The sequence below is a fragment of the Callorhinus ursinus genome, unplaced genomic scaffold (genome assembly GCF_003265705.2).
Source record: "Callorhinus ursinus isolate GAN/ISIS: 27379988/994484 unplaced genomic scaffold, GSC_fseal_2.0 scaffold18, whole genome shotgun sequence".
Taxonomy (NCBI): domain Eukaryota; kingdom Metazoa; phylum Chordata; class Mammalia; order Carnivora; family Otariidae; genus Callorhinus; species Callorhinus ursinus.
Window position 1 is genome coordinate 29,484,644 of NW_027397080.1, and position 27,914 is coordinate 29,512,557.

Consider the following 27,914-nt stretch of genomic DNA (forward strand, 5'->3'; position numbering starts at 1 on the left):
CTGATTTTTGTTTTCACAAGATGATTCTGGTTGCTATGCGGACAGTGGCTTAGGGTCCAGGACAGAAGCGAAGAGACAAGGTAGGAAGAGCACTCTCAGGAAAAGATGCTAGTGCCACACTGGAGCATCTCCGAGGAGGTGGCATTTAAGGTGAAATCAATGTCACCATTCTAGGGTTTCTGGTTGGGTCTGTTTTTGACATTAGAGACTTGGCTCCTTTTGCTAATATTGCCTTCCCCTCTTTTAATGGCAGATTATAATTAGCAAGCAATAGCCGGAAGGGAGGTATCCACGCCCCGGTTCTTGTCAACGCCTAACCTTGCTCCCCACCTGCGGCACGGTGAGGATGAAGCCTCAGTCAGACCTCTCCCTCCAGAGATCCCACAACCACCTGTTCTTAGACCTGAGTGGCTCCTGTTTTCTCCCAGCCCCCAGGGCCATCTTGGTCTCACTTACTTTCCAACCATGATCCAAGTGAGAGCATTCATCACCTTTCCAGTCGTACATACAGGGTTTATCCCACCCACAGACTGATTTGTTGATTCTACTTTCCCTCTCTCCTTTGTCCGTGCCTTTGGAAAGTATTGTTTCTCTTTTAGTCCATACAGCAACTTCCCAACTGAGGCACTGAGCTCTAAATTTGCCTCCTTCCAACTCAAGCTTTAACCATTACTAAAAGGTGAATCTAATCATGCGATCCCCCTGTATAAAATCATTTGGTAGCTTCCCATCACACTCAGGATGAAATCCACACTCCGTAGCATGCCGTGATGTGGACCTTGTCTATTACCTCTCCCTGGCACACAGCTGCTGTGCTGACCACCGCGGGTTACTCGCAAATACTCGCAGTTCGCCGGACCTGACATGCTGCTTCTCTCCCCCTACCATTCTTCACTTGGATAAATTCCCAGTTGTACTCTGGGACTCTGCTCTTGGCTCAGGGCCTCCTTCAAACACCTTTCCTCACTCTCCCCCTGTGCACACGACTATCACTGCACACCTCGTACTACATTGGAATCATCTGTGTCACCCTAGAAATGGTCAGTCAGATCTTGGCAACTTTTCCACCAGTTTCTCCACTAGCAGAGAAATACAAAGTACCCTGAGGGACAGAGTATAAGGCCTGAAGCAGACCAATCCACATATAACATTTTTCTCAAGTTCCAAATTTCATATCATAAACTCAAAGGGGAAAAAAAGAGACTCATGTAGATTTTGTATTCTACTCCATAATACAGGATTGTGTCTGTCATTTTTCAATATAAAAAACAATGTCATGTCCAAATGATCATTAAGATTGATGGCCCACTCCAGAAAACTCTTCTGCTTTATCCCGTGTCACCTCCAGCACACCACGAATACTCTGGGTGGAGAAGAGCAGCAATTAAGGGTAAAAAGAGAAGCTAAATGGAGTTACTGAAAGCTCTGTAGAAATTCAGTTTCTATCCATGTGAAGGGAACTATACTATTTCATTTTAAAAACTTTCAGATTGTATGATAAAAAGATCGAAAATACAGCTAAGATAAACTCAACTTATACTAGACAAGTTTTTATTTAAATAAAATGTGGCATAAAGTAGGGGTTAAAGATCCCTTTTAAGATAGAATTTTGATAAACAGAAAAGGGAACAGAAGCAAAAGCTTTAAATGAATCAAGTTCATGCAGAAATACATTAAGAAAAAAAGATCTGGTTTGCAACCATCTTCCGATTAAAAAGGAATAAACAAAAGTCAAGACCAGACTTAATCACAGCACCACCCTGTTTCACTTTTCCTTCTTCCCACATAAGAGAGAAATCACACTCTTAAAAGATGGTTTCAGCTTTTATTGAATGAGGACTTCATTTTCTAACATGACAAACTAACTCTCCCTTTCTGCAAAGGTAGATCTTACACTCAAAGACAATCTTCATGCATTTTATTTTAGAAATTGGGGGAGAAATCCATAGTTCATTAACAAGATTCACAACTTCTTTTTACAGTAATGATGGCAGGAAACCAATACATTTCACAACCTAGAGCGGTTCAAACTAAGTATGTAGAGCAGATTTTGAAATCTTGGGAAAATGACATAAACTGGACAATTATGAAAACTGCTCATAATGTGGACTCTGGCTCTTACAGTTTAGGACAAATGTTGGCTCTACACTGTATCCGAGAAGGGGTCTTCACTATGGGACATTTTCACACCAGGACATGGCAGGTTCCCCTCCTGCCAGGCTTTTGAACAGATCATTAAGGCAGGTCTACAAAGGACCAGTCAGGCACAGGGGTACCAGCAGCTGACCAGAGGAAATCTATGTAACTTCCTGTAGTCTGACAGCCTTTAATGCAGACATCAGTGTGGCAAACTCTGTGCTGTGTTGTGTTTATTTTCAGCATCAACCTGCACCTAAAGCACAAGAGGTCACTTCAAGTCACTTCAATGGAATAAACAATCCCCAGTCATTGCATTTTCAGTGAATGGAGCAAAGAATCTGAAGTGCTAAAAAGAATTAGAGGGAAAAATAAAGGAAAAGCCCTTTGGTTTAGACTTATTAGATGAACAGAAGGTCTTTAACTCTTTAGGGAATACCACTGTGGCATACAAAATTATACTAATTAATTAACACTCCTTCACATTTCCTTAATTTTCAGATCATATAATTTCAGCAGCACACTTTCCCCATTTTTCTATAATAGCTATGAATACTTCAGTAATATAATAACGGTTTAATGATGACCATTTCTCTTTGGTCATGTAGTATTTAGGCTTAGGGAGAGATTCTGTCAAATTTAAAAACAAAAAAATATAAGCTATACCAATAGCTCACAAAAGCATGGCATTAATAGCTTATTTAGTAAAAAAAAGTCAATGAAGTTCTTTTATTCACATTCGCCCAGTTATCTTCTAAGACAAGCATCTGCTCTGAAATGCAGGAGGGCACATATGTGGCAATCAATCAAACCTTGGTTCATTTTCTGGTCATCTGAAATTAAGGGCTCCTTTAGAGATCTAAACATTTTTGCAATTCGAGGGCACCTAGACCAGCGGATGAAGCACAAACACAAACCTAATTCTTTGGAATATCAGTGTGGGCACAGTGCTTACCACAACCCACATTTGTAAATGCAAATGCTATATTACTTTCCATTCTATAATGTCACCTGATCACCAGTAGAAACTCACTCCTGTTGTTTATCCGGAAAGGGAGGCACCTGCTCATAATAAGATTAAAAGGCCACCATAAAAATGAAAATACATACGGCTATCCTATGGTATTTCAAGTTAGGGAAATGAGAGCCCACTTTTGCTATGGAGTTGAAAGCGGAGTTAATTATTACTAATATTAATACAGGTATCCCCCGCATCTCGAAAGTGTGTGTTAGGCCACTTTGCTTCTATGAAAGACCCCACGTTAGTACCTGTTTTTGCTACCCGAAAGAAGTCCAAAGAGGATTTTTGCTTTTATGAAAAACTGCACTGTGTGTGTGTGTGTATGTGTGTGTGTGTGTGTGTGTGTGTGTTTGCAGCGAGCCAGTTTAGAGGTAGCACACACATCCCAGGCAGCTAGTGGCCCCACCAAGCTCCTTCCTGGGAAACACACACAGAATGTCAGCCTCCAGCCGCCAGAGCTCTGAACCATGTCAGTGAGCATCCGGGCTTTATCTCAATTTATTTTGCGCATCCGTCAGCAAGATGTGTCATAAGGTATCAGAAAAGCCTAAGAGAGGTGATTTTTTTGAGTCTGGGAACCCTCAAAAATTTTTTCCATATAAATTAATAATAATGGCTTCTTCACTTTACACCATTTCAGCTTATGAAAGGTTTCACAGAAACACTCTCTTTCGGAAAGCAGGGGAAACCTGTCATAGAAAACGAATTTTTTTTGCAAGAAAGGAACAATTAATATATCTATGAATCATAAAGAAGAACAACTGAGGCTTACACAAGACGCACTGAAGTGACTGATCTGAAGTAGTCTAATGAGTTCATTCACCCACATGGTACAGGAGATTGTCTCAATTTAAGTCCACCCGTTACAAACATCATTCACCCTAATCTGCCTAATCTGTCTAATCTGCCATAATACCTCAGCTGAAGGCGAGAACCGTTCTAGCTATGAAAGCAAAAATATCCCCAAAGTTAATCAGAAGCAACTTTCTGCGCATTAAGAAAGCATTTTCTTAGAAGCAAAAAAAAAAAAAAAAAAAATTAAAAAAATACTATGATTAAAAATAATGTGTTCTAATAAGGCATAGAGCCCACACGCAAAGGAAAAGAAAACCACATAGTCACAATCTTTAACAGCTTCCTTGAATGCTACTTGCTATGATGGCTGCAATTCTACACCGTCTGGAAGACAAGTGCTGGGCAGGTGACTCCATGACTTAGAGGAGTTGTCATCACGAAGTCAGGCAGTATCCCAGACATCTCTGGCTCTTCGCACCGCCTCTTAAAAAAGTTGCTGAATAGTTCAAGAGATGAGGAAGGATGTAGAAAACTATTCTCTTCTTCCCATTAATATCCATCTTTTTTAGTGGATTCTCCAGTGAGGCAAACTGAGACCACGACACGGTAAAATGAGGTATTGATACAATTAATGTTCATCAGGACTTCTCTCCTTGCTTGAGCATCTGTGAGCATTACTACTGCACGCAAAGAATAGTTTATTATACATCATCTCCTTTATTCTCAATCCAACCAAAGTTAACTTATTTCATGATCTCATCATCCACTAAGAATAAACAGCACAGAGCCATACACTGTGGCCTTCTCCCCACGTCCCACCTCTTCCCTCTCCACCAAATAAGCTCCCTGTGAACTTACACACACTGCTCAAAGAGCCATACAAGTGTTTTGTTGGCGTTTCTGTTGGCATGATTTTGGTGAATGGTTCAGAGTGTGAATGTGTGTGTGTGTGTGTGCGCGCGCGCGCCTGTGTGTGTGTCTGTGTGAGAAATGGTATGTTAAACTTCAAAAAGCAAACTACAAACAAATCCAGAAACGGTGCCAATTTAAAGATTTCAGTATTATGACAAATTTCATACACATACTGATACATTCAAAAGAAAAACACAAACAAACCTACTGAATCAGTTCTATGTAAAATATGGTAGAAGAAGAAGATGGGGAAGTTCTGTGGAAGTGCAAAGCTGTGTACTATAAACTATGTCCAAAGACATTTAGTTCTGGCTTATGAAAATTCCAATTATATTTAAAGACGGGAACAGACATGGATGAGAAATCCAGAGCTGTGTCCACATAGTTGAATGTTATTAAACTAATGTCTAACATTTATGGGGAAATAACAGACACTTAAATTCTGTGTATCAAATTCCCCCTTTGAATGTCTGCATAAACCAAGAGGCAGGGCTTTCTGGGTGTCAGATCAGTTTACAGGCATTATAAAAACATAACAAACTTACACCAAAACAAGACCAGTCTGTGTAAGTGTATTATCTAGGCACCAAGAAAGGAGGCAAGTCTCAGAAAAATAAGGGAGGTCTCAGTGTTTTGTCCAAAATTCCAGAAACTGCCCATTTGTGGCATACAAACAAAAGGGAGGTGTTGAACTACCAGTGTTTTATGTTTTAACAATATTAAAATCAGTTAAGATTTGTAGGAACGCAACATTAAAACCATAATGGAAAGAGTAGAAACTCAAGGCCAAGGCTAGAACCAACTCAAATCATGAGCTAACATTGCCTGTTTCCTCCACCAAGATTTCAAGTTTGTCCAGTAATTTATACTGTGGTTTCTCGACCAGCTTTGAGATTGGGTGCCGAAAACTGGCGCCTCATCCTTGGAGGTGTCACAAACTGGCTACAGTGGTTGGGCTTGTCCGTCTGCTTCTGAAAGGAACTGGCTGCATTGCCCTCTAACTGACCTCCAGTGTTGTAATTACAGTAAGACTGACGGTGTTGGTGAATATGGCGCTTCGCCTGGAAAGTCTGCAGATCGGCAGTGGGGTGACCACTGTGGGAATTTAATGATTCTGAGGAGGCAGATGCCTGGCAGCGCATACTTTTCGGTTGGCCATTATTAAGAGAATTGCTTCTCCAGCGTAACTGAGGTGGCTGTTGTTGGGTGTTAACATGCTGCTTGCTAACTTGGATGTGATCTTGACTTCGTGTGCCCTGAGAGCCCCATGGTAACTGGGGATCCTTAGAAGGTGCTCTACCCCCCTTTTCTTGGCTCTCCTCTTTATTTCCTTTCCTTCCGTCTTCATCTTTTGGGATTCTAAGCTCTATGACCTCATCTTCTGTTATGATGATATGAGTCCCAGGGCTCCAGGAGTTTCTGTGTTTAGGGTTGCTCTTAAAGGGGAACCGGGGCTTGCGGTTCTCAGGAGGGATGAACCTATGAGGTACGTTCTGCCTACGCAGCTGCTTTGCTATCTCCTGCTGTTGCAGATTCTTAAAGCGGATTTGCTCTTGCCTCATCCAGCGCAGACGTCCGCGTCTAAAAGCGGGATCCCCGTTCATCAGCTGGGAAACGCGCTCCTCTTTCCCAAGTTCTCCACTGTCCCCTCTGCTTCCGTCATTTTCAGACTTGCTACTGACACCAGCACCAACAGGCTCCTTTGCTCTGTGGTTTCCTTGGCTTTTCTGTTCCTGAGATCCAATCAGGGGCAAGACTTTCTCCATTTTGAGCATTTTGTTTCTTAGGACTTTTATTTCCTCATCTTTCATGTTATTTTGCTTTTTTACTTCTTGCAAAATATCTTCCAGTTTGTCAATGTGAACCTTGAGGTCGTCTACATCAGTCCCGCCTTTACCACTGGCCATCACGTCTTCGATCTTCTCATCCCCTACACCGACAGTGTCCCACACATCCCTGGCCACTGCCCTCCAGGAGTCCCGCTCATTGGGATCTTTCTTCCCATACATGGCACAAAGCTCTTTCATCTTAACAATGGCCAAGGCTTCAATCTCCTGCCGACTGTGCCTAAAATCGTTGAGCGCAACCTCATAGCATATCTCTTTTACAGCCTGAATCTTAAGATCTGAGATGGTGACCCACTTGGAATCTTTACACAGGCGCCTTCTTTGGGGGATTTGATACATTTTAATTGGCTCTCGTTTCTTCCCACTGCTAGGGAGGCCACACTTTTTAACAATGGTTTGCAACTTGCTGGGAGGTAGCTTTTCTCTCAGAGAAGTAATCAGTTTCCAGCTCTCTTCACAGGACCTCTTGTCAGAATCGTCCCCGCTATCAGAATCCGCGTCCTTTGGAAAAACAAAATCAAAAAATGGCCCCAAAATAACCAAAATTAAAATGTAAAAAAGGAAAATCAAATCGAAGAAAAAAACAAGTAAAAAAGCCTTAACCAAATTTAAAACCAAAACCAAAAAATAAGTAAATAAAACTTAAAAAAAAAAAAAGATAAAACAAAAAACCCCCTAAGTGGTGTGTAAGTTTATTAAGACTTATGTATATATAGGTCATTAATATAAAGATTTGCTTGTTTAGTAACACCAATGCGAATTCCCACTTTCTGGCTTAAGTGATGAAATCTGCAATCCAATTTCTTAGGAGGATTGATACGGTGACCTTTCCCTCTAAGGTCATGTGAAGTTATTAACAAAATGCTGTGAAGTAACACCTCCACCATCCTGCGGAAATGCAGTAAAACCTACGCCCCACACATGCTAACACCCCATGCAGCCATGTCCCCACATTTGCCTTGGTTATTGCTGTTGCTTCTTCCAGAAACTCTTTCCCCCATGAGTGAGCACAGATGCCATACAAGATGTGACGAGCAGGCGGATTAACAAAGGTTAGTAAGGCTGTAGGATGCCACGTTTTGTTTAGCTTTACTAAAAAGAGCAGCCCTAGAAAAAAGTTAGAAGAGGAGAAGGTAGAAAAAGAAGCAGTCAAACAGGGATGATGTTAAAAATGAATCCCTATCAGCAGACCACATAGGGTTCTTATCAACCAAACTTTTCTCTAGAAGACAGGTGAGTTTTGAAACTAGTCCTTTCATGAGCATATACTGGATTTACTATTTTCCTGTCATGCTAAATTGATGTGCTACATTTGTACAACTAACATTTGTTATCCATAGAACAAGGAAGCATAAAAAAAGGATCCTCATAGTGGGTCTGCTTTTTTGTTTTCACACACTTAAACCAATAAACACTTCACCTCCAAAATTTTAAGAAGTTTCCAGAACATAAATTAAGCTAGGCAAATATACTTTCATTAAACATCATTTAAAATTCCCCAAGTAATATTTTAATAAATATGACCTAAAGATGTTTTCTATCTATGAAAACCCATGGCATTTCTAGCTATTTGAGGAGTATCACTTTAAGTGACAACTCTACCTATAAGCACATAAAACAGAAAGATTATATTCTGCTTAGGTAAAATAGATCCACTTTAAAATGCTGTCTCTAATTCTGTCTTCCCAGCTATGTTTGCACTTTACCTCATTTTCAAAAACTTTAGATGGGCAGTCAGGCTGCTGTTTACTTCTGTTTTAGGCCCAAGTAAAACAGCAGCCCAGGGGTGCCTGGGCGGCTTGGTCGGTTAAGCTTCTGCCTTTCGCTCAGGGTCCTGGGATTGAGGCCTGAGTCGGGCTCCCCACTCAGAGCACACAGTCTGCTTTTCCCTCTCCCTCTGCTGCTCTCTTGCTTTCTCTCAGATAAATAAATCTTAAAACAAAACAAAACCACAGCCTGACTGCCCAACTAACTAGTCTTCAAGGGCTACCTGGATAATAATCATTCGTTCTTAAATAACACAAGCACATCTTTATGACATGCAAGCAATGTTGGATCTACACAAAAACAATGTTAGATTTAGAATTCCCTATGGAATTAAGGAAGGCTTAAGGAAGAATTTCTATTCAGGAAATAAAAGTTCCTTGGAAAAGAAACTATTCACTTAGAAGAGTAGTTCAGGACAGTCTAGTTAAAAAAAAAAAAAATCTTAACACTCTCTTTTACTTGGCTGTGATTACCAAAATTATCTCTAGTAAACAGTATCTTGCTTTCTAGGCCAAAGATGCCTATGTACAGTTATTTCTAAAAAATAACTTTTAACAATAATGACAATAATTTGGTCCCTGAATTTGGAGGTGCTGATTTGTATTATTTCTGTTGGTCTATAAATGGGTACTAAACCCATTTATAGCCCTACCTATTTGAAAATTTAACAAAAAGCAGACGGAGTTAAATTTATAGACTCTATACTAATTTTTTTTCATTTTTAGTTTAAACCTCAGAATGTCTCATCTGAGTGATAAAAGAGGACATTAATAAACATTAGAGGGAAAAAATGTGTCTGACTCCTAAAAAAGGTCTTCCTGCCAGTATGTATAAACTAAATTTTATAGAACATAATATACTCTGACTGTTCCCATGTAACTGACAACTATCACTCTATCCCCCCACCCCCAGCTTCTTTTCTTTTCAAGATTGCTCAAGGATGAAATGAATACTACCTAATCTACGAAATAACAAATATTCTAATCACTGCTTTCATAATATCACGCTTGAGAGGCAGAGATTAGGTCTTTAAACTCTAAAATAAAACATAAATAAATAAGAATGTTTACATAAATCCAAAGGAACTCAAATTAAACTAAGTGGCCATAATTTTCATTCTTTTTAAAATACTATCACATTGGGGGCACCTGGGTGGCTCAGTCAGATAAGCATCCAACTCTTGATTTTGGCTTAGGTCGTGAGATCAAGCCCCACATTGGGCTCCGTGCTAGGAGTGGAGGATGCTTAAGATTCTCTCTCTCTCCTTCTGCCCCTCCCTAACCCCCCCATAAATAACATAAGATAAAATAAAATAAAATACTACCATATTGTCTTTGTAGAGTATGTTCTCCTTACAGCCCCCATATCACATACTGACCATGATACTAAAAATTCCGTAGGCAAAGTTTATGTGCCAAGATGTACACCCTATCTCATGTCAAAAAAGATTTAAAGATATTTAGATTCACTTATTACAGAGTTGGAAAAACTACTACTCAGGTCTGGCCAATTCGTGTCACTAAATGATGCTTCTGTTTTCATTAAATCCCAAAGCAAAGGCCTCCTGAAGAGACTGTGCAAGAAGCTTGTGCAGAAAGAAGAAAGAAGATACCTAAAAGACATAGGTGAAAAAGCAAGCACAGAAAGGACCAGGTGTGCAATAGAGCACTAACTAGAAGAGAAGGTTCAGCACTGCAACTATATGACGCATCTGGGGAACTATCATAATAGAAAACTCATAAGCCTGAATTCCATTTTTTAATGTTGTCATTATGCAAAAAATGATTACATATAATATTAAATACATATTTACTGAATAATTATTCCTTTATATCCTCTCAGTGTTTATTCATAGGGTGCATTCAAAATGTATCTGTTGGCTGACCAATACAGGGTCATAAAAATACATCTTCCATTCAGTATTGTTACTGCTAAATATTCTTCAGGCTAAGGCATTAGAAATCAATTCCTCTGGGGTGCCTGGGTGGCTCAGTTGGTTAAGCGACTGCCTTCGGCTCAGGTCATGATCCTGGAGTCCCGGGATCGAGTCCCGCATCGGGCTCCCCGCTCAGTGGGGAGTCTGCTTCTCCCTCTGACCCTCTTCCCTCTCGTGCTCTCTATCTCTCATTCTCTCTCTCTCTCTCAAATAAATAAATAAAATATTAAAAAAAAAAAAAAAGAAAATTCTAACTTGCTTTCAGATACACAGAACATATGACAACCAGAACCTGATCCCTTGCAGGCTAAGTATGTCCCCTGGAAACTAAGTATGTCTTAGAGACATTTACTTTCTCTTTATTTGATGGTCATCATCTTTATTTCAGAGCAAAGAATGATCATCAGCTCTTGGTTATGGAGAGCACCAGCCATCATCATTCTTTCTCACCTGGTTACTCAAAGGCTGGTCTTGGATGAGCAGTGCTGGCATCACCTGGGAGCTTGTTAGAAATGGAAGACTCTCAGGTCCCACCCCAGGCCTACTGAATCAGCATCTGCATTTTAACAGGACTCCCAGCTGGTGAAGAAGCACTGCTCTTACTGGACAGAAAGAATACTGAAGCAATTCAGAAGCCCCAAGATTAAGCCTCAGACCCATGACTTAACAGGTATTTAAGAGTGAGCAAGACAGCATTTTTTAGCCTTGGTTTCCTCAACTATAAATTGGAGGTAATATTACTCATTTTATTTACATACACACCTATCAAGGAGGGCTGGGAATTAAAAAAAAAAATGATGGCTGTTAAAGCTCCCTGTAAATTATAAAGCACTATACAAATACAAGGCACTACTGTTAATGATACATACAGCTTAATGATACCTGTCCTCATTTGATCTGTCACAGACCATCAGAGGCATGTTATTAGATTATACATTATTAAGATAAAAGGCTCCTCATGTATCACACTTTTCAAGCTCCTAATCACACTGTAGTCAAATCCTTCTGTTTTCATTAAAAACTAAATGTCAACTAGGCCTCATAAAGGGATTTGAACACTGCTATTGTCTTGCCCCAAATACTTGATTTATTCTTTCTTGGACTTCACTAGAGTTTCTAAGACAACAAACTAACTGTGGTTTAACCCACTGCCAGGCCTAAGAAATGAGTGGCCCTGGAAGAGGCTGCTTTTGGCATTTCTGGCCCATTTAGCACCAGCCTCTTCTCCAAAGCAGAGCATGACCAGAAGGCTGCAGTTTACACACACTATTTTAGATGCTATGTTTTATGCTAAGGGAAGAAACCAGTATCCCAGCTTTCTCCTTATCTTAAAAGAAGTCTATGGGTCTTAAAATATCCTAAATTGTATCCACAGTACCCAAAGGTTTATTATACCTTTTCCTTACATATCAAATGAATGCCAAGAAGAAGCTTTTTATGACCAGGGCTTTGTTAACCAAAGCTGGATGGCTTTAAAAATGAAAATCTAACTAATGGGTCAACTTATTTATTCATGAGATTCAGTTTCTATCAAACTTAGAGAATCAATTTACATCATAAAATGCTAAATCCATTAGAATTATAAGCTGCAGCCTCAAACCAACTTTTCAGCGGCTCACCCAAATCTTTCTCAAACCGGAGAAACCAGGCTTCCTTCTACTATCTGAGCTGCTGTGTAGCCCCTGCTTCCACTGTCATCCCACAGGCCACGGAGACCCTTATTGAGAATTCAGACTCCATGCAGGGGAACAGAAAAGGATTAACACATGCAACTGTGTAGCAACACTTTTAGACACAGTTTAACTAAAAAAAGAAAAAGAAAAAAAAAAAAAGTCTGCCCAGCACAAGAACAATCCCCAAGTCAGCCCAAGAGCAGAGAATTAGTACTATCAGGTGATCAGAAACAAAACCAAGGCAAACACTCACTAAATTCAATATTCAATATATTTATCATTAAAAGAATCACCACTGCAGCATACTCAAAAACCACCATCAAGAGGTAAAGCCTACCAGAAAAGCTCCCACTAGCTCCTCAAAAAGCACTTGGTTTTGCTAGAACTAAAGATTTAACTTTAAGACATAAAAGGCACAAAACTGTACCTTTATGGACACTTTTTCAAGCTAAGGCTACCAGGAGATGTAAGTTCATTCTCCATTAAGTAAATGAGAGAAGAGCATATGGTATCAGTGAGAGCTGGACAAGCAACTGGGCAAGTGCTCATCTGTGGAACAGGGAAGGTATGAGAGCAAGCTGCCCTTTTCCTAAGAGAGGATTCAGGATGGACTCCTACCAGTCTCTGCTGCTCCAAGAGAAGATCTGCTTCTTCCTTCTCCTTTTTGTATAGGATCTCCATCTCCTGTAGTCTAGAAGGAAAAGAAAAACAAGGGAGGAAAGAACAAACTGTGAAATCACTGGGCTGTTTCATGAGCGCTATATACTGCATGTTTAAAAGAAGTGATAGTCATGGGGGCCATATCATATTTGTGCATTACCTTTTCTCCATCTCCTGCTTCATATCAATCCCTTGTTTTTCCAGAAGTTCTCTCTGGGCAAATGTCCAGTCCACAGGCTCAGAGGGGGTCTCAGCAGAAGGAGTCTTCTCCCGCTCTGCCCGTGCTTGCTCCGGGTGGTTGAAACGAAACACATGGTTTTTACCCATGATGATACGGTTTCCTAGCACAAAACAGAAACAGAGTTAAGAAGCCATTTTTTAAAGGTATACCTATCTAAGTTAATAACCTCACTCTCCCTCCCTTTCCCTAAGGCAAAAAGACAGCTTTTGGAGTTTTACAAGAACAGAAATCCTAACGCTATCATACTTCAGTCTTTGTAAACAAAGAGTCAAAAATTAAAGAGTTGCTCACACAAACCACGTGTTCTTTACTGAAGACTTCAAACCTTTCCCAGTCTCAGGGGCGCCTGGGTGGTGGCTCAGTTGGTTAAGCGTCCAACTCTTGATTTTGGCCCAGGTCATGATCTCAGGATCCTGAGACTGAGCCCCAAGTGGGGCTCCCTGCTCAGCGGGGAGTCTGCTTCCTCCCTCTTCCTCTGCCCCTCCCCCCAACTTGCGTGCACTCTTCCTCAAATAAATGAAAAAAATCTTTAAAAAAAAGGAAAAAGCAAAGGACTTCAAAAAAACAAAACAACTTTCCCAGTCTCACCTGAGCGCAGCTGAACAGGCTGGGCCACCCTCTTGCCATTTACGTAGGTTTCTGAGCGTTCACAGGGCTCTAGGGTCACAATAACTAAGAAGAACAAACTAGTATTAGCATCACAAACCACTGGAATAAAACAATGGAAAGAAGATAACTGTGAAGACTCAGGATAACTAGAATACATTCCTGCAATCAGCCAAGCGGCAGAGCATCTATATATAATAGTTCATTTTAGGGTATCAAAACCAGGGGTGTGGCTAAGAGAAACATTTAAATGAATGGGACAAACCTCAGAAGAAGATGGGAAATGGTCGTTTTGGTGATATGTAACAGTTCAGTCCATAAAACTGAAAACCATCAGAAATCTTAAGTGTAAGATATAGGTACTAAACCAGAAACATAAGATCAAAAGCAGCTAAATATTTTGATTAAAGGAATGAGTCATTTAGCACAAAAATACCATTAGATTATTGTTCTGTTAGTAACCCAGACAAAAATCAAGACCGACTTTTTCTTCCCTTCTAGAAAAAATACGTTCTGGGTTAAGATTAGGGGTCCTTCAAATCTCCCACTACCCAGGATATTTGTTCTTTTCGTACTTGTCTATTAAATAATTAACATTCAAGACCAAGCCTAATTGCCTATGTCCTGCTCAGTTCTTGGCAGTTACAAAAGGGCTCCTTTTGTCCAGGCTATTTTCATGTAAAACAGCTATGTCCGTCCCTGCATTTGTAAGCAGGCCAGGTTTCTCCATTTTCCCAAATATTAGATTGTACAAGAAAGTATCACTGAGAGAGACAGGGAATAGCAAGCCCTGGGGATTTCTAGTAATACACAATGAAAAGGTTGTTGGAAAAGCTATGCCAGGAACTCTCACCGTCCCCACTGTTGTTTCTCTCGCTCCGGAAGATACAATGCTCTTCTTGAATGTGAGCCCCACTCAGCACGATGTCCTGGCGCCGTTCAGCATCTGCTTGGCCAACCCTGAACACAAGAGAAAGTGTTTCCCAGGGAAATTCAGACACAAAAAGCACTGAAAACAATGAACCTCTTTCTCCCAAAGAATATTCTTTGGTATGCACAAAAAAGGTATCGCTTCTTTTTATCAGAGGCTTTCAACTGCAAATTTTATTTTCACATATGACCAACCTCCCTACATTAGAATAAGAAACCAAGGAGCAAGGATACATCAATGTAACTCACTCAGCTTTATAAAAAGACACGAGTGAACTAATCTCCCTAATGAATTCATATAAGAAGTTAGAAAAAGAAAATTTTTACTTAGGGTTTTTAGGGAAAACTACATGTTAACTGGTTCGGATGGCTAAAGCACTTACATAATTTGGGAAGACAGGATAGTTTGTAACTATTTCAGACACAAAAAACAGCAAGTCATTACAACAATTTTTCAACAAATAACATCTCTTTAGTTATTCAATCATTTACAAGAACAGAAAACAGTAAATGACCAAAAGAAACAAATATACCTTGTAATTCCATCTTTGATGTAATAAAGCAGGCATTCAGACATTAGTGGGTCCTCATTGAGGTTAACAAGATGTGGGGTCTGAAAAAGGGTACAGATGATCAATTTAGAGCAAGTACCACTGGGTGGGCAGTGACAATAACAGTGACCTACAGGAGGCCAATGGCTTCCTGGATTACCCACAGTTCCTAGAAGAGGAATGTCTTTTATTCCTAGTTCCCAGCTGCAATTCCATACAAAAAGAAAACACTCTCTTCAGGCCTTCTCAAACTGCACTAATACATTCTATTTAAAAACATGAGTTCAGGGCGCCCGGGTGGCTCAGATGGTTAAGCGTCTGCCTTCGGCTCGGGTCATGGTCCCAGGGTCCTGGGATCGAGCCCCGCGTCGGGCTCCCTGCTGAGCAGGGAGCCTGCTTCTCCCTCTGCCTCCCTCCCTCTCTCTCTCTCTCTCTGTCTCTCATGAATAAATAAATAAAATCTTTAAAAAAAATAAAAAATACATTTGCAACAACGTGGATGGAACTGGAGGGTGTTATGCTGAGTGAAATAAGTCAATCAGAGAAAGACATGTATCACATGACCTCAATGATATGAGGAATTCTTAATCTCAGGAAACAAACTGAGTGTTACTGGAGTGGTTGGGGGTGGGAGGGATGGGATGGCTGGGTGATAGACTTTGGGGAGGGTATGTGCTACGGTGAGCGCTGTGAATTGTGCAAGACTGTTGAATCACAGATCTGTACTTCTGAAACAAATAACGCAACATATTTTAAGAAAAAAGGAAAAGAAGAAGATAACAGGAGAGGAAGAAAAGGGGAGTATGTCAGAGGGGGAGACGAACCATGAGAGATGATGGACTCTGAAAAACAAACTGAGGGTTCTAGAGGGTAGGGGGGTGGGGGGATGGGTTAGCCTGGTGATGGGTATTGAGGAGGGCACGTTCTGCATGGAGCACTGGGTGTTATGAACAAACAATCAATCATGGAACACTGCATCAAAAACTAATGATGTAATATATGGTGATTAACATAACAATAAAAAAAATTTGAAAAAAAAAATAAAAAATAAAAAATAAAAAAATAAAAACATGAGTTCAGGGATAAAGAACAAGATCCAATTCTTGATAAGGTCAAAGCATGAAGAATACAACAGAAAAACAAGGAGAGGACGAGTGCCTGGATGGGTTCACCATAATTTTTGTAACTATCTGGACAAAAATCTTGAAGGGTGACAAAATATGCTACCCCAAAATATGCCACTTTACATATTGATTATTTTGAGCTGAAGGCACCTGAAAAACAGCAAATGCAGGGAGAAGCTTCCTTCGAACCCCCTCTCCTGCCTGAAGACAGGTCCTCCCAAATGGCCTCGGCCACCATGTCCCCTCGGAAGTCCCTCAACCAGGAAGGAAGGACTTGAATCCCAGGAAAGGGGACCAGAAGTCGACACCACACTCACATAGACTTTGTCACAAACGATCACACCTTCCATCTATTCTTCCAAGGGCCCCTTCATCTTTCCTGAAACTCATTTATTCCCTCCTGAGAGGCCTACATCCCCACTCCCCTTTTCCTACTAGGATGGTATTTAAGTCTGAACTCTAAGCCACCTTGGGGAGTCACTCACTCTCCCTTGGGTAGCTCCCAAACATACCCGAGGCAGACATGTTACTACGTTTATTTTTGTTTTTCTCTTATTAACCTTTTATTACAGGGCTCTCAGCCAAGAACTCAAACAGGTAGAGGGAAAATTATCTTCCCTTCCTACAATCTCCAGAAATACTTAACTTTTCATTTACTTTATAAAAATGGGTTTTTCTTTCAAGATTTCATTTATTCATGAGCGAGAAAGAGAGAGAGCGAGCGAAAGAGAGAGCACAAGCAGGGGGAGAGGCACAGAGGGAGAGGGCGAAACAGACTCCCTGGCAAGCAGGGAGCCCAAAGCGGGGCTCGATCCCAGGATCCTGAGATCATGACCTGAGCCAAAGGCAGACACTTAACCCACTGAGCCACCCAGGTGCCCCTATAAAACTGCTTTTAAAAATGGGGGACTGGGTGGCACAGTCAGTTGAGCATCTGACTCTTGGTTTTGGCTCAGGTCATGATCTCAGGGATGTGGGATCAAGCCCCACACTGGGCTCTGCACTCAGTATGGAGTCTGCCTGAGATTCTCTCACCTTCTCCCTCTGCCCCTCCTCCCCCTAAAATAAATAAATCTTTAAAAAAAAAAAAAAAGTCCCCACATCCCCTGGCATTACCCTCTATAATTTTTATCACCTCTTCCACGGTCTCAGCTATTGTCTTTAGTTTATTAGTCTTTACATTAAAGAAGAAATCAAAATCACTGACATTCAACAATGTACACATCTTGTAAAAATCCTCTTCATCTATCTCTAATATTTCTAAAATCTTTGAAAAACCAACCTTCTTTGGTGAAAATACCCCACTGGAATCCAAAAATAAGTCACATGGTCTTGGGGTCAAAATCTACTCAAGACAGTGCCAGCAAATGTGGAAAAATGAAAGAAGAATCAGATGAGAGGGTTAAGAACTGGGAATGAGAAAGATGATTAAACAGAAATTAGAAAAAGCTCTACATCAGCATCTGCCTCTGTAGTCTAAGAGCTCTGCTGGTTTGAGAAAGTCAAGGCCCTCTGTGGGCTGTGTTCTTTAAAGCCCATTAAGACACTGGCCTTAGAAAAAGGGAATCCTGGAAACAGGTTTTGCCTGTTTGCCCCTTGCCTTAAAAGTATTTCCCCCCGACCCAGTTTTATGGAGGTATGATTGACAAGTAAAAATTGTATACATTTAGGTTGTACAACATGTTGTTGTTTTTTTTTAAGGTGGCGAATGTGCATGCAATGATTACCACAATCAAGTTAACATATCAGAAACAGGTTCTAAAACTGAATCTGGATGTAGCCAGTGGTGTATCCCTTCCTTTCCTGAGGTAGTCTAGAAAATTAAAACAAGATGCATAAAATTAAAGTAAGAAAAAGCTTTGGAAACAGAGATCTCAGTGTGGAATTCCGTGCTGTTTATATCACACTTATTTAAATTATTTATGACTTGTGTTAAATGCCATAGTTTTACAAGTGTTGTCACAAAAATTTTCCATATAGTTCTTAACACTCAAAGATGTTGTAAAATCTCTTTCAATATACACAAAGGCACAAATCTGATCAAACCCATAACTGCTAAAATCTCCACAATCCTAAGTATGCTATCTCAACAAATAATGTCTTACTGAAGGAAACACTATTAAACTGAAAATCACAGACCGTTGGCAATACACACACAAAATACTCTTATTGTTATTCCAGTTCTACAATGTGTACCAAAAATGTCTTTAAAACAATCTTCTTTGTTGATAATAATGCAATGGAATTCCTAAAAAAAAGTTATGTGACCTTGACAGAAAAACCAAACCTAAAGAATCCTAGCAAAAACCAGGAATATTTCCTATCACATAAACACAAAAATGGAAACCCCCCTGCCCATTCTATGCCAACCTAGAGAGATCATCATCAGACCCTGCAGAACATGTGTAAGTCTCTGATAGGCAAGCTGGGGTCATCTGAAATGAAGAACCATTTATTACTGGCACGAATATATCTGCTTTGTAAATAAATAAATATGTTCTATTATTGTCATATAAGAAGCACACAAAAATAATTTGATAATAGTTTTCCAATATCTAAGAATAACTAGGAAGCAACTTAGTAACACAAAACAAAACAAAAACAAAAAACCCCCAAAACCAAAACCTACCTTACTCTTCTAATTAGCTACAAGGAATCTACTACCTAACAACTATAAGATTATGTAAGTGGGAGGGTACTACTGGAGTCATTTAAAAAAAAAAAAAAAACTAAGAAAGGAGCAGAGGAGGCTAGAAGGGTGAGAACAGGAACTGCTTTACTCAGTATAATGGTTGTCTGTAACACAAACTACAGAAACAAACTTGCGTGGTATTTTTCTACACAAACCTGAATAGCTGAAATTGCTTCCAAAGAGTTATAAATCAGGGCTGCTGGCATCTGTGGGAAAATCTACATAGAAAGAGTAGCCAAACTGAAGCAAGGTATGTGAGGTGAGAGGCCGGGTATTTTAAGAGAAAGCAACAATGCAGATGAGTAAACATACTAAATCATGACCGAAAGTTAGATTTACTGCCTTAGGTTTTATTTTGTAAATGGCAAACACAATAGGCATTTTAGAAACAGGCTGCCCTTGTACTGTAAGATGAAATCAGAAATGTCTGAAATTAAGACAAATCTTAAGATAAAATGAAGGGAGGAGGGGCCAGCCCTGAAAGACCGGAAGTGCCTCAGTGACCAAGACAAACAGGAAGTGCTTCTGTTGGGTTGAGTTTCACAACAGGCTCCTACCTTCTTAGGTGAAAAAACTCCCAGGGTTCCTCCGTCTTCCCGAATGGCCACTCCCATCTCAGCCAACAAGGCCTCTCTAGAAAAACAACAAGCACATCAGAATACCAATATCAAAATGTCAATTAAATCAGTCTCTTGTGAACTGGAAAGTAAAGCATGCAAAGCAAAAACTGTTGTCTGTGTTAGTAATACAAATGTGAAAAATCTGCCTCTCCCATCATTCATGAGAATTTAAGGGAAACAGCACATTCAAAATAAGTTCTGTTCCCATGTTAGGTAAAGTTGAATTCACCCAAATAAGAACTTTGTCTCATCTGACGACTTTGGAGGCAGACAGTAATTCATAAATAATATGTCTATTAATACAAAAAAAAGGAAGATGGGGTATTCCTTAAGGCCAGACATCTAACTCAAAGAACCATTTCTTCAAAATCTAAGAAAGCAATCAGAAAGTAACTTGGATATATGAAGACTGTCTTTAAGTGTGATTTTCTCAAATGTGACGCTCCCATGCCCAACATCATATTGATTCAAGAATTTTAGCTTAAAATCCCTGTAATAAGAGGGGCGCCCAGGTGGCTCAGTCAGTTAAGCATCTGCCTTTGGCTCAGGTCATGATCCCAGGGTCCTGGGATCGAGCCCCACGTTGGGCTCCCTGCTCAGCAGGGAGCCTGCTTCTCCCTCTCCCTCTGCCTGCCTCTCTGCCTACTTGTGCTCTCTCTCTCTCTGTCAAATAAATAAAATCTTTAAAAAGAAAAAAATCCCTATAATAAGAATATTCTAATTGTTTGATACATCCACTGCATCAATACATCAGCACTTACTTCTACCTCATCTTCCATAAAGGGGGATGACAAGTCTGACCTTTTTTAATGTATATTCAACCCAAGAGGAAAAGTATTATTTTGGGTTATGCTCACCTTCAGGGTAGAGAACTGAGAGGTTAAAGTAGAAAAGGGATTTTAAAAGTCTGCAACTCAGGGCGCCTGGGTGGCTCAGTCGGTTAAGCGACTGCCTTCGGCTCAGGTCATGATCCTGGAGTCCCAGGATCGAGTCCCGCATCGGGCTCCTTGCTCAGCAGGGAGTCTCTGCTTCTCCCTCTGACCCTCCCCCCTCTCATGCTCTCTCTCTCTCTCTCTCTCTCTCATTCTTTCTCTCAAATAAAATATTAAAAAAATAATAAAAAAAATAAAAGTCTGTAACTCAAACTACTTCACCTCTTACCAAAGAGGTTCTATAAAACATAACTCATAGATAATCATCAGAGAGCTTTATTATTTGGGCCTTTATCAAAGGCAGTTGTTTTACAAAGTAAAAACTCTATCCCAGGGTACCTGGGTGGCTCAGTCAGTTAAGCATCCAACTCTTGACTCTTGATTTCAGCTCAGGTCATGGTCTCCGGGTCATGGGATTGAGCCCCGCATTGGGCTCCATGCTGGGTGTGGAGCCTGCTTGGGATTCTCTCTTGCCCTCTGCCCCTCCCCCACCCTAAAAAGAAATGTTAAAAAAAAAAAAACCCTCTATCCCTCAATATCTTCCATTTTACATGGGCCCTGAACACGATGCAATATGGTAATGAGCACAGGACTCCCTAGAGTAGGTCTAACTATATAAGCTCTGCTGGGGGAAGACCTAGAGCAGGCTGAGTTCTGTTCTGTCTGTGGTTGGCAAGGGGGCCCTTCATTTTTACTTCCAGCTAACTTCTCCTTCTATAAAAGGAATTCCAGTTCCCCTGAGAATGTGCAGACAACCCCGAGAGCTTAACTTGCTGACCTCTCCATTCTGATGGCCTCTGTTTTACGCAGCTTCTCTTCCCAGGTCTCATTCAGCTCAGCAATGATCTTTTCCGATTCCTAAGAGAAAGTCCACAGTTAAAGTGAAGAAGTGCCTTATGATGTAACACACTATGTCTAGGAAGGACAGCAAGAAGCACACAATGCCCTTTGTGGGTATGAGGCAGAATCTAATACAATGAGATTTTTTTCCTTTCTTAATATATGTGCAATAAAATTCATGAAGACTAGGTCTAACATTAAATCAGGCCTAGATATATAAATTCTCCTAAGTCCTAATAAAAATGCCTAATAATGAGTGAGTGTGTATGTGTGTATGCATAGAAAGAGAAGTAACATTAACACCCAAAATGCAGGACTCTATTTCTGAAAACAAATTCTACAAAAGAATAAAGCCACCAAAGGTATTTATTGCTTTTGTTTCACTATAATTTCACTGTAGCCCTGATGGGGCTCAGAACGTGTTCCCCTAAAATATGGCATCTTGGCACATTGACTATTTTAAGCTGAAGTAATCTGAGAAATGGTTTCTGCAGGAAGGACTCTGAACTCCTCAAGCAGGTTTTAAGACCCTCATGAGAGGAGCCTCCCTACACCTGGAGGAAAGGCGCATCCTCATCTCCAAAGATGGAAGAACACTAAGAGGAATCTGAACAAACAGGCCTTGATAAGTTTCCTCCAGGTCCTATCATAATTTCCCACAACTCTTCCCTCTTTATCAAACCTAGCAAAAAAAATGCTTTAACACTTCTTTGGGTCTTTATTTCCTTATGAAGGCTCCCGTGTCACATAAAACTTATATTAAATAAATTTGTGTGCTTTTCTCTTATTAATCTGTCTTTTGTTTGCAGAAGCCCCAGCCAAAAACCTGAAGGGTAAATGAATATTTTAATTCCTCTACAACATAACACCCTTCTGAACACAACCCAATACCTGATAGAGAAAGAGTTAGTATTAATCTCAGCCGAAGGCATATAGCCACTAAAGTGACAGTTTCCTAGTCTCCCGCTGAGTTTTTATGAATGCCAGAAATTAAGAACTAAAACATGTTTCCTGCTCCCAGGGAGTAACTTAACTGTACACGAGGAAGACAGAAGTAACTGATGATTCATTCATTCAATAATTATACAGAACTACATTATATGTTAAGCCCTGTTTCAGGCAACTAGGGATGTGGCAGGGAAAAAATCCCTGATTTCATGAGACTTACATTCTAGTAAAGAATGTAATCAATTTTAATCAATAATTCAAATATATAGTACATGGGATAGTGGCAAGTGTCTTGGCGAAAAAGCAAGAAAGGGAAAGGGGTAAATGAGGGAGCAATTTGGAATGGGGTTGTCAGAACAGGGCTCACTGACAAGGTTCTGTGTGAGCAGAGATAAAGCAGGAGCTACCACATGAACATGTGAGGGAAGAGGTAAGAAATGCCTGGCATTTTCCAGGAACCACAGTGTGGCCAGAGCAATGCGCTCGCAGACTGTGAATGGGTAGGGCAGAAGAAAACAACAGAACACTGTGTCACGTGCTAGAACTGAAGTGTTCACAGGTCGCTGGAGAATGGGTGAGCCTAAGAATGACGCTCAGACTGATGAATGAAGGACAAGTAGGAAATCAACTCGGTGAAAAATGGAGGGAGGAAGACAACCTGAAAGGGGGACAAAGCACATGCAAAAAGCAGAGGAAGATCTGGTCATGGAGACGGAATTAGAAAGTCAAAAGATGATGCCAGGAGCATAACAGTGATGAGATGCCAGTTCTGATGACAGCAGCACTAGTGATTCAGGATGAAAACCCTGCACAGTTTACAAAACAGCTCACTGTCTGATTCATTAAACAGGCCATTGTAAGAAGCCTCTGGGATCTGAAAACATAATTATCTACAAAGAAAGAAACAGTGAGCACATAATACAATCAATCCTAAGGTGTCTGCAATTCGGTTTTCCGGAAGGAGGCATGGGAGCATGTTAAAAAGCCATGAGAGAGAATTCCAGGCGGCAGCTGCAAAAGCAAAGGAGTACAGGAGTCAGGAGAAACAGACAGGGGAGCATCATGATGACGACAGTGAGGAACAACTAGCTAAGCAGGGCAAAGAGCAAAGGTAGAAACAGCATGGGCATCAGTATGGTTCCCATGAAGGGGGCTGCTGAACAGGTACTCATTCAGAAAAGGGTCAGTCACAAAGGGGTAGATGCCAGAACAAGTCAACAGAGGGAGTGGGGAAGGTGGGGAGGAAAGACAGAACCACCTAAACTGCTCTCATTAACTCTCCCAACACCCAGGGGCTGAAAGACTCAAACAGCTACCTGAACAGCATCTCTCCAGTGGCCTCCAAGAGGACGGATTTAGCCTGCAGTGCACGTACCCCTCCCAAGCTGAGACAGGAAACAATGTGCCACGCTAGAGGGCCAGCAACCAAAAACACCCATACAATTTCAGCAAGGAGGGAGATGGCCAGGAACCAAGTGGTCAGTAAGCACCACGGAAGTTATTCAAACAACTCTAACAGAGTAGTACTAAATGCTTTTACATAGGACCATGAGAGGGCAAATACAAAACAAGTTGGCACCATACCCTACATGATAGTAAGGCTTATTAAAGACAGCTGGGTAGAAACCTTTACAATCTCAAAATGGTAACTTCGAAAGAAAGGACTACAATAGGCTGCCCAAACAGAGCATCTAGACTAGTGCTTATTATACAGTGTGGCACACAAGCCCTGACGTTGGTGATAGAATACAAACTGACCCATGAGAAACTTAAATTTGTTTTTTCCTGGTTGTTATTTTCAGGAAAAGATCATGTCTGATAAGAGATTTATCTGGCTGGGGCGCCTGGGTGGCTCAGTTGGTTGGGCGACTGCCTTCGGCTCGGGTCATGATCCTGGAGTCCCGGGATCGAGTCCCACATCGGGCTCCCTGCTCAGCGGGGAGTCTGCTTCTCCCTCTGACCCTCTTCCCTCTCGTGCTCTCTGTCTCTCATTCTCTCTCTCTCAAATAAATAAATAAAATCTTTAAAAAAAAAAAAAAGAGAGATTTATCTGGCTGTATGAAAGCTATTCTATTTTGGGGCAACTGTAAATTCACCCAAGGTAGCAAAATCACTGTCTAGGGATCCTGCTGTCATTCTGCTGCCAATTCTAATGCGAACTCTCTAATTTTACTTCCCACCTGGAGGGTAAATCAGGACATGATCTCTTTGTAAAAAAGAGATTTAATGAGTTAGCTGAATATGGTATTCTTTTATTTTTCATTACAGCTTCACGTGGCAATTTTTATGTTGTCTAAAAAGCTATTTTTTAGGGGCGCCCGGGTGGCTCAGCCAGTTAAGCATCTGCCTTCAGCTCAGGTCATGATCCCCGGGTCCTGGGATAGAGCCGAAATCAGGAGTCCCTGCTCAGTGAGGAGTCTGCTTCTCCTTCTCCCTCTGCTCCTCCCCCTGCTCTGGCTCTCTCTCCCTCAAATAAATAAATAAAATCTTAAAAAAAAAAAAAAAGCTATTTTTTTTAAAACTCTGAAGAAAGGTTAAAGAAAATGATATTAAGCAAAAGTTCAGTGCTAGAAAAAGCCATTTATTCCAGAACCATTCTAGAGATAAAGAAACTGGGGACCAGAGAAGCTAAGAGACTATCCTGAGGCCACACTACATCCTGAGCCACTAAACCCTTGAGTGGGGTTTCCTGACTCTTGATGCTCTTTCTTCAATTAAGGTAGAATCACTAGGCTTTAAAGAAAATATTCTACAGAACAGCTCACCATCAATTAAGAAAGCATGAAGGATATTATTTCTTCAAGCCCGAATAGCAAACTTAGCATAAATAAAACTGAGATGCCAACAGGAGATAACTTTTGATCTCTGAGTTATCAACTTACCCTGCAGGCAGGCCTGGCACACTGGTGCCCAGTGCTGCCCATTACCCACTCTAGAAACCCAACTTATAAGATTAAATTGAAATTGGGATGCATGCTTCAGAAATGAGGAGTCCGGACAATCTTTAAGGGTCCTTCCTTCCCACAGGTAGTACACACAAAAAAATTCCAAAAACAACAGTGACATCAGGAACCTATTTTTAAAGCTCCAAGAAATGTTGGGCTCAGGCGCCATTCAACTTTGGTCTCACATCACGAATGTCTAGCTATCTATGCAGCACTTGTTAATAATTATGTTCACACATCTAAACACAATTTAATTTCTCTGTCATGATTCGGTTAAGGTGGCAGAGAAATCCGCAGAACAGTCAGAAATATTTCCATGAAAAAAAATTACAGTTTCAACTGTGATATTTAAAAGATTAAATGCTTACTACATGGAACATTCCTTGAAGCCATCAGATAGCCAAGGTTTTACTGTACTGAACATAGTACGCTTCATAAGTGTGTTCCAAGTGTGGGGCCCTTGGGCCGCCTAGCACAGCACCTGCCCTTGCATGCTTCCGTAGTGGATACTTGTGGATATTTATAGTCCAAGCCTAGGCGATGGCACTCATAGTACTAACTTTGATGCCAGACTAATAAACAAACCCCAGAGCCACCACACAGTAGCTATAGTTACATATTTAAAACCTTACTGAATAAGAATCTAAATCAAGGATACATACATCTCAACTCAGTTTGAGTTGTGATTAAAAAATGAAAGGAATTACATTTCACTCTTTTGCCAGAGAGGTTTGTGGAGGGGTCAAGATCGTTTATGATGAGGTAACATGGGTTTCTTCCATGTGGAAAGAAGTTATTCAAAAAACGAAGCAGTAGCAACACATTATACAAAAGTATTTTACAAACTGATCATATTTTTAAATTCAAAAATAAAGAGAAGCAAAGGGAAATAACATGTTAGGGAAGTGAATTAACCTCTATTCCTGTTTTCCATTACAGTATTTTTCTCCTGCAGTATCATGTCTTAGGAACGCAGCTCCTAAACACTCAACAATGAAGTAGTCCAAAAATGAATTCTCAAGCATTTCTGTTGTATAACCATTGCTTGCACTGTGCATGCAAGATGCTATCTGCCTGAGGCATTACAATGCAGGTCTGCTGGACTGAATTCTCACCATTCACAAAAGAGGAGCAGAACGGAGGCATTTATGCCTCAGTGGATGGCCATGCTGCATTAAAAACTCAAGATCCAATGCAAAACCATCAAGAAGCAATTTTCTAAAGGTAGGGAAAATGGAAGATTTCACTTATGCTGACTTAAAGGAAAATTAAAACAGAGAAACGTATTTTCTGATAAAAGTAATACAGTTTTGTTTTGGTGGGAAGTAGGAAGGTTGGGGGGAGGGTTCCCTGAATATTGGCAGTGTTATTCCCCAGAAACTATGTGGATGACATTGGGTGACCTAATTCTTAAAGAGTCTGGTTAATGTCTTGACTCCTAACATTCAACATTATTTTCAATTGGTCCCATTTGGCAGTTAGGAAAATTGTTTTCTTTTACATCAAGACATAAGTTAATGGAAATTATAATCTTATTTGTACACCAAGGCTTTAATAGGCGATATAAGTAAGATTCAAAATCCCCAAAGAAAAAGAACATCTTATATTAAATAGTAAGTAGGAGATTTCACTTCTTTCCCACGGAACCCCTGCATTTCCCCCACTGGCCCAAACAGAATCCTGCACAGCAACTTTGTCACCAATGCCCATCGTAAAAAAAACACACACATAAAGCTGTCCTGCACAGGCTTCACTAATGTCTTTATCAAAATTTCAAAGGCAATTTCACAAAAGCAGAAATTACCCTTCAATTTGCAACAATTAATGAAATGAAAAGATTTCTCACCCTTCTCCCTTTGCTAGGTATTTCAGAACTTTACCCACTTCCTACAAATATGTTCTGAAGGAAGAAACAAGATCATTACTTTTGTTTCTGAAGCACCTTAGGTTAGAAGTAAGTAAAAAATGCGAAGGAAAAAGGTAGGCTGACTAAGAAGCAGAGGCCCAGTCTTCATATAAAATCTTTCTTGGCCTCACCTGAAAACTGAAATGAAACCTTCTGCCATCTTTAATTATCAAGCTTCATTCCCTTTTAGCGGTGAAAAGGCTCAACAAACCTTTTCCATCGTTCATTTGCCCAAGTGTGTTACTGTTCTCAACAGTGCTCGAGCGAGCGGCAGTTGTGGAGAGCACTGAGTGCAATACAAAGAGGTCTGCCAATACAACTGCAACTTCCCAGCTCCCGAAAACGCTTTCTCTGCCCTCCTTGTTTTCCCTGCCCTGGCCCTTGGGAATACAAAGGCCCAAAAGCATGGATCAAACGATCACCCTGGAGGCAATGAGCAGGGAAAGAAAAAGCATCTGTGATACTGTCAGAGTGATTTGATGGATGGCATGGTCTGTTCTCACTGCAGTCACTGAGGGGAAGGAAGAAGCCAGGAATCAGCAGGTGCTGCTACCGCGCACTTTCATATTCACGAAGAAGACAAGAACATCCCCAACAGAGCCAACCACAGACTGGGAAAGTGAAGCTGGGTGCCATGGCAGGTGGACCTGCACATGCAGGATGCAAGCGCACAACATGGCACTGAGGCCCCTGATCTCATGGGCACCAGCGTAGGAGGAGGCAGCCCTCCCATGGCAGTTATAACAGGGTTCCAAGACTTCCTATGAGCTTCCACAAGTTATCATTTCACATGTCTCTCAATAAACCTGGTAAAGCCACTCACATGCTCCAG

At 40.7% G+C, this 27,914-nt stretch overlaps 1 protein-coding gene and 1 long non-coding RNA gene across 14 annotated transcripts in view; one reads left to right on the forward strand and one right to left on the reverse strand.

Moving 5' to 3' along the window:
• The window catches only part of KIF1B (kinesin family member 1B), a 142,512-nt gene that overhangs the window by 52,197 nt on the left and 62,401 nt on the right, over nucleotides 1–27,914 (reverse strand). For 11 of the 12 annotated variants that reach the window (XR_012381374.1, XM_025855680.2, XM_073903360.1 and 8 more), the window contains 7 exons: nucleotides 21,222–21,301; nucleotides 19,449–19,524; nucleotides 15,058–15,137; nucleotides 14,448–14,554; nucleotides 13,577–13,660; nucleotides 12,908–13,088; nucleotides 12,706–12,778 (listed from right to left, as the gene is read on the reverse strand). Coding sequence is in view for 11 of the 12 variants with exons in the window: in XM_025855680.2 (XP_025711465.1) it covers nucleotides 12,706–12,778; nucleotides 12,908–13,088; nucleotides 13,577–13,660; nucleotides 14,448–14,554; nucleotides 15,058–15,137; nucleotides 19,449–19,524; nucleotides 21,222–21,301 (681 nt within the window). In the remaining variant the exon portion in view is untranslated. Of the gene's footprint in view, nucleotides 1–1,809; nucleotides 7,213–12,705; nucleotides 12,779–12,907; nucleotides 13,089–13,576; nucleotides 13,661–14,447; nucleotides 14,555–15,057; nucleotides 15,138–19,448; nucleotides 19,525–21,221; nucleotides 21,302–27,914 lie in introns of those variants that run through there. The other variant, XM_025855679.2, reaches the window with a different exon arrangement.
• LOC112811561 (uncharacterized) lies at nucleotides 6,238–26,247 on the forward strand. 2 transcript variants are annotated; one of them, XR_012381375.1, is made up of 4 exons: nucleotides 6,238–6,350; nucleotides 10,033–10,131; nucleotides 10,985–11,145; nucleotides 26,116–26,247. It is a non-coding gene; the product is annotated as an uncharacterized lncRNA (long non-coding RNA). The 2 variants fall into 2 exon arrangements; XR_003205092.2 differs by lacking the exons at nucleotides 10,985–11,145; nucleotides 26,116–26,247 and having other exon boundaries at nucleotides 10,033–10,227.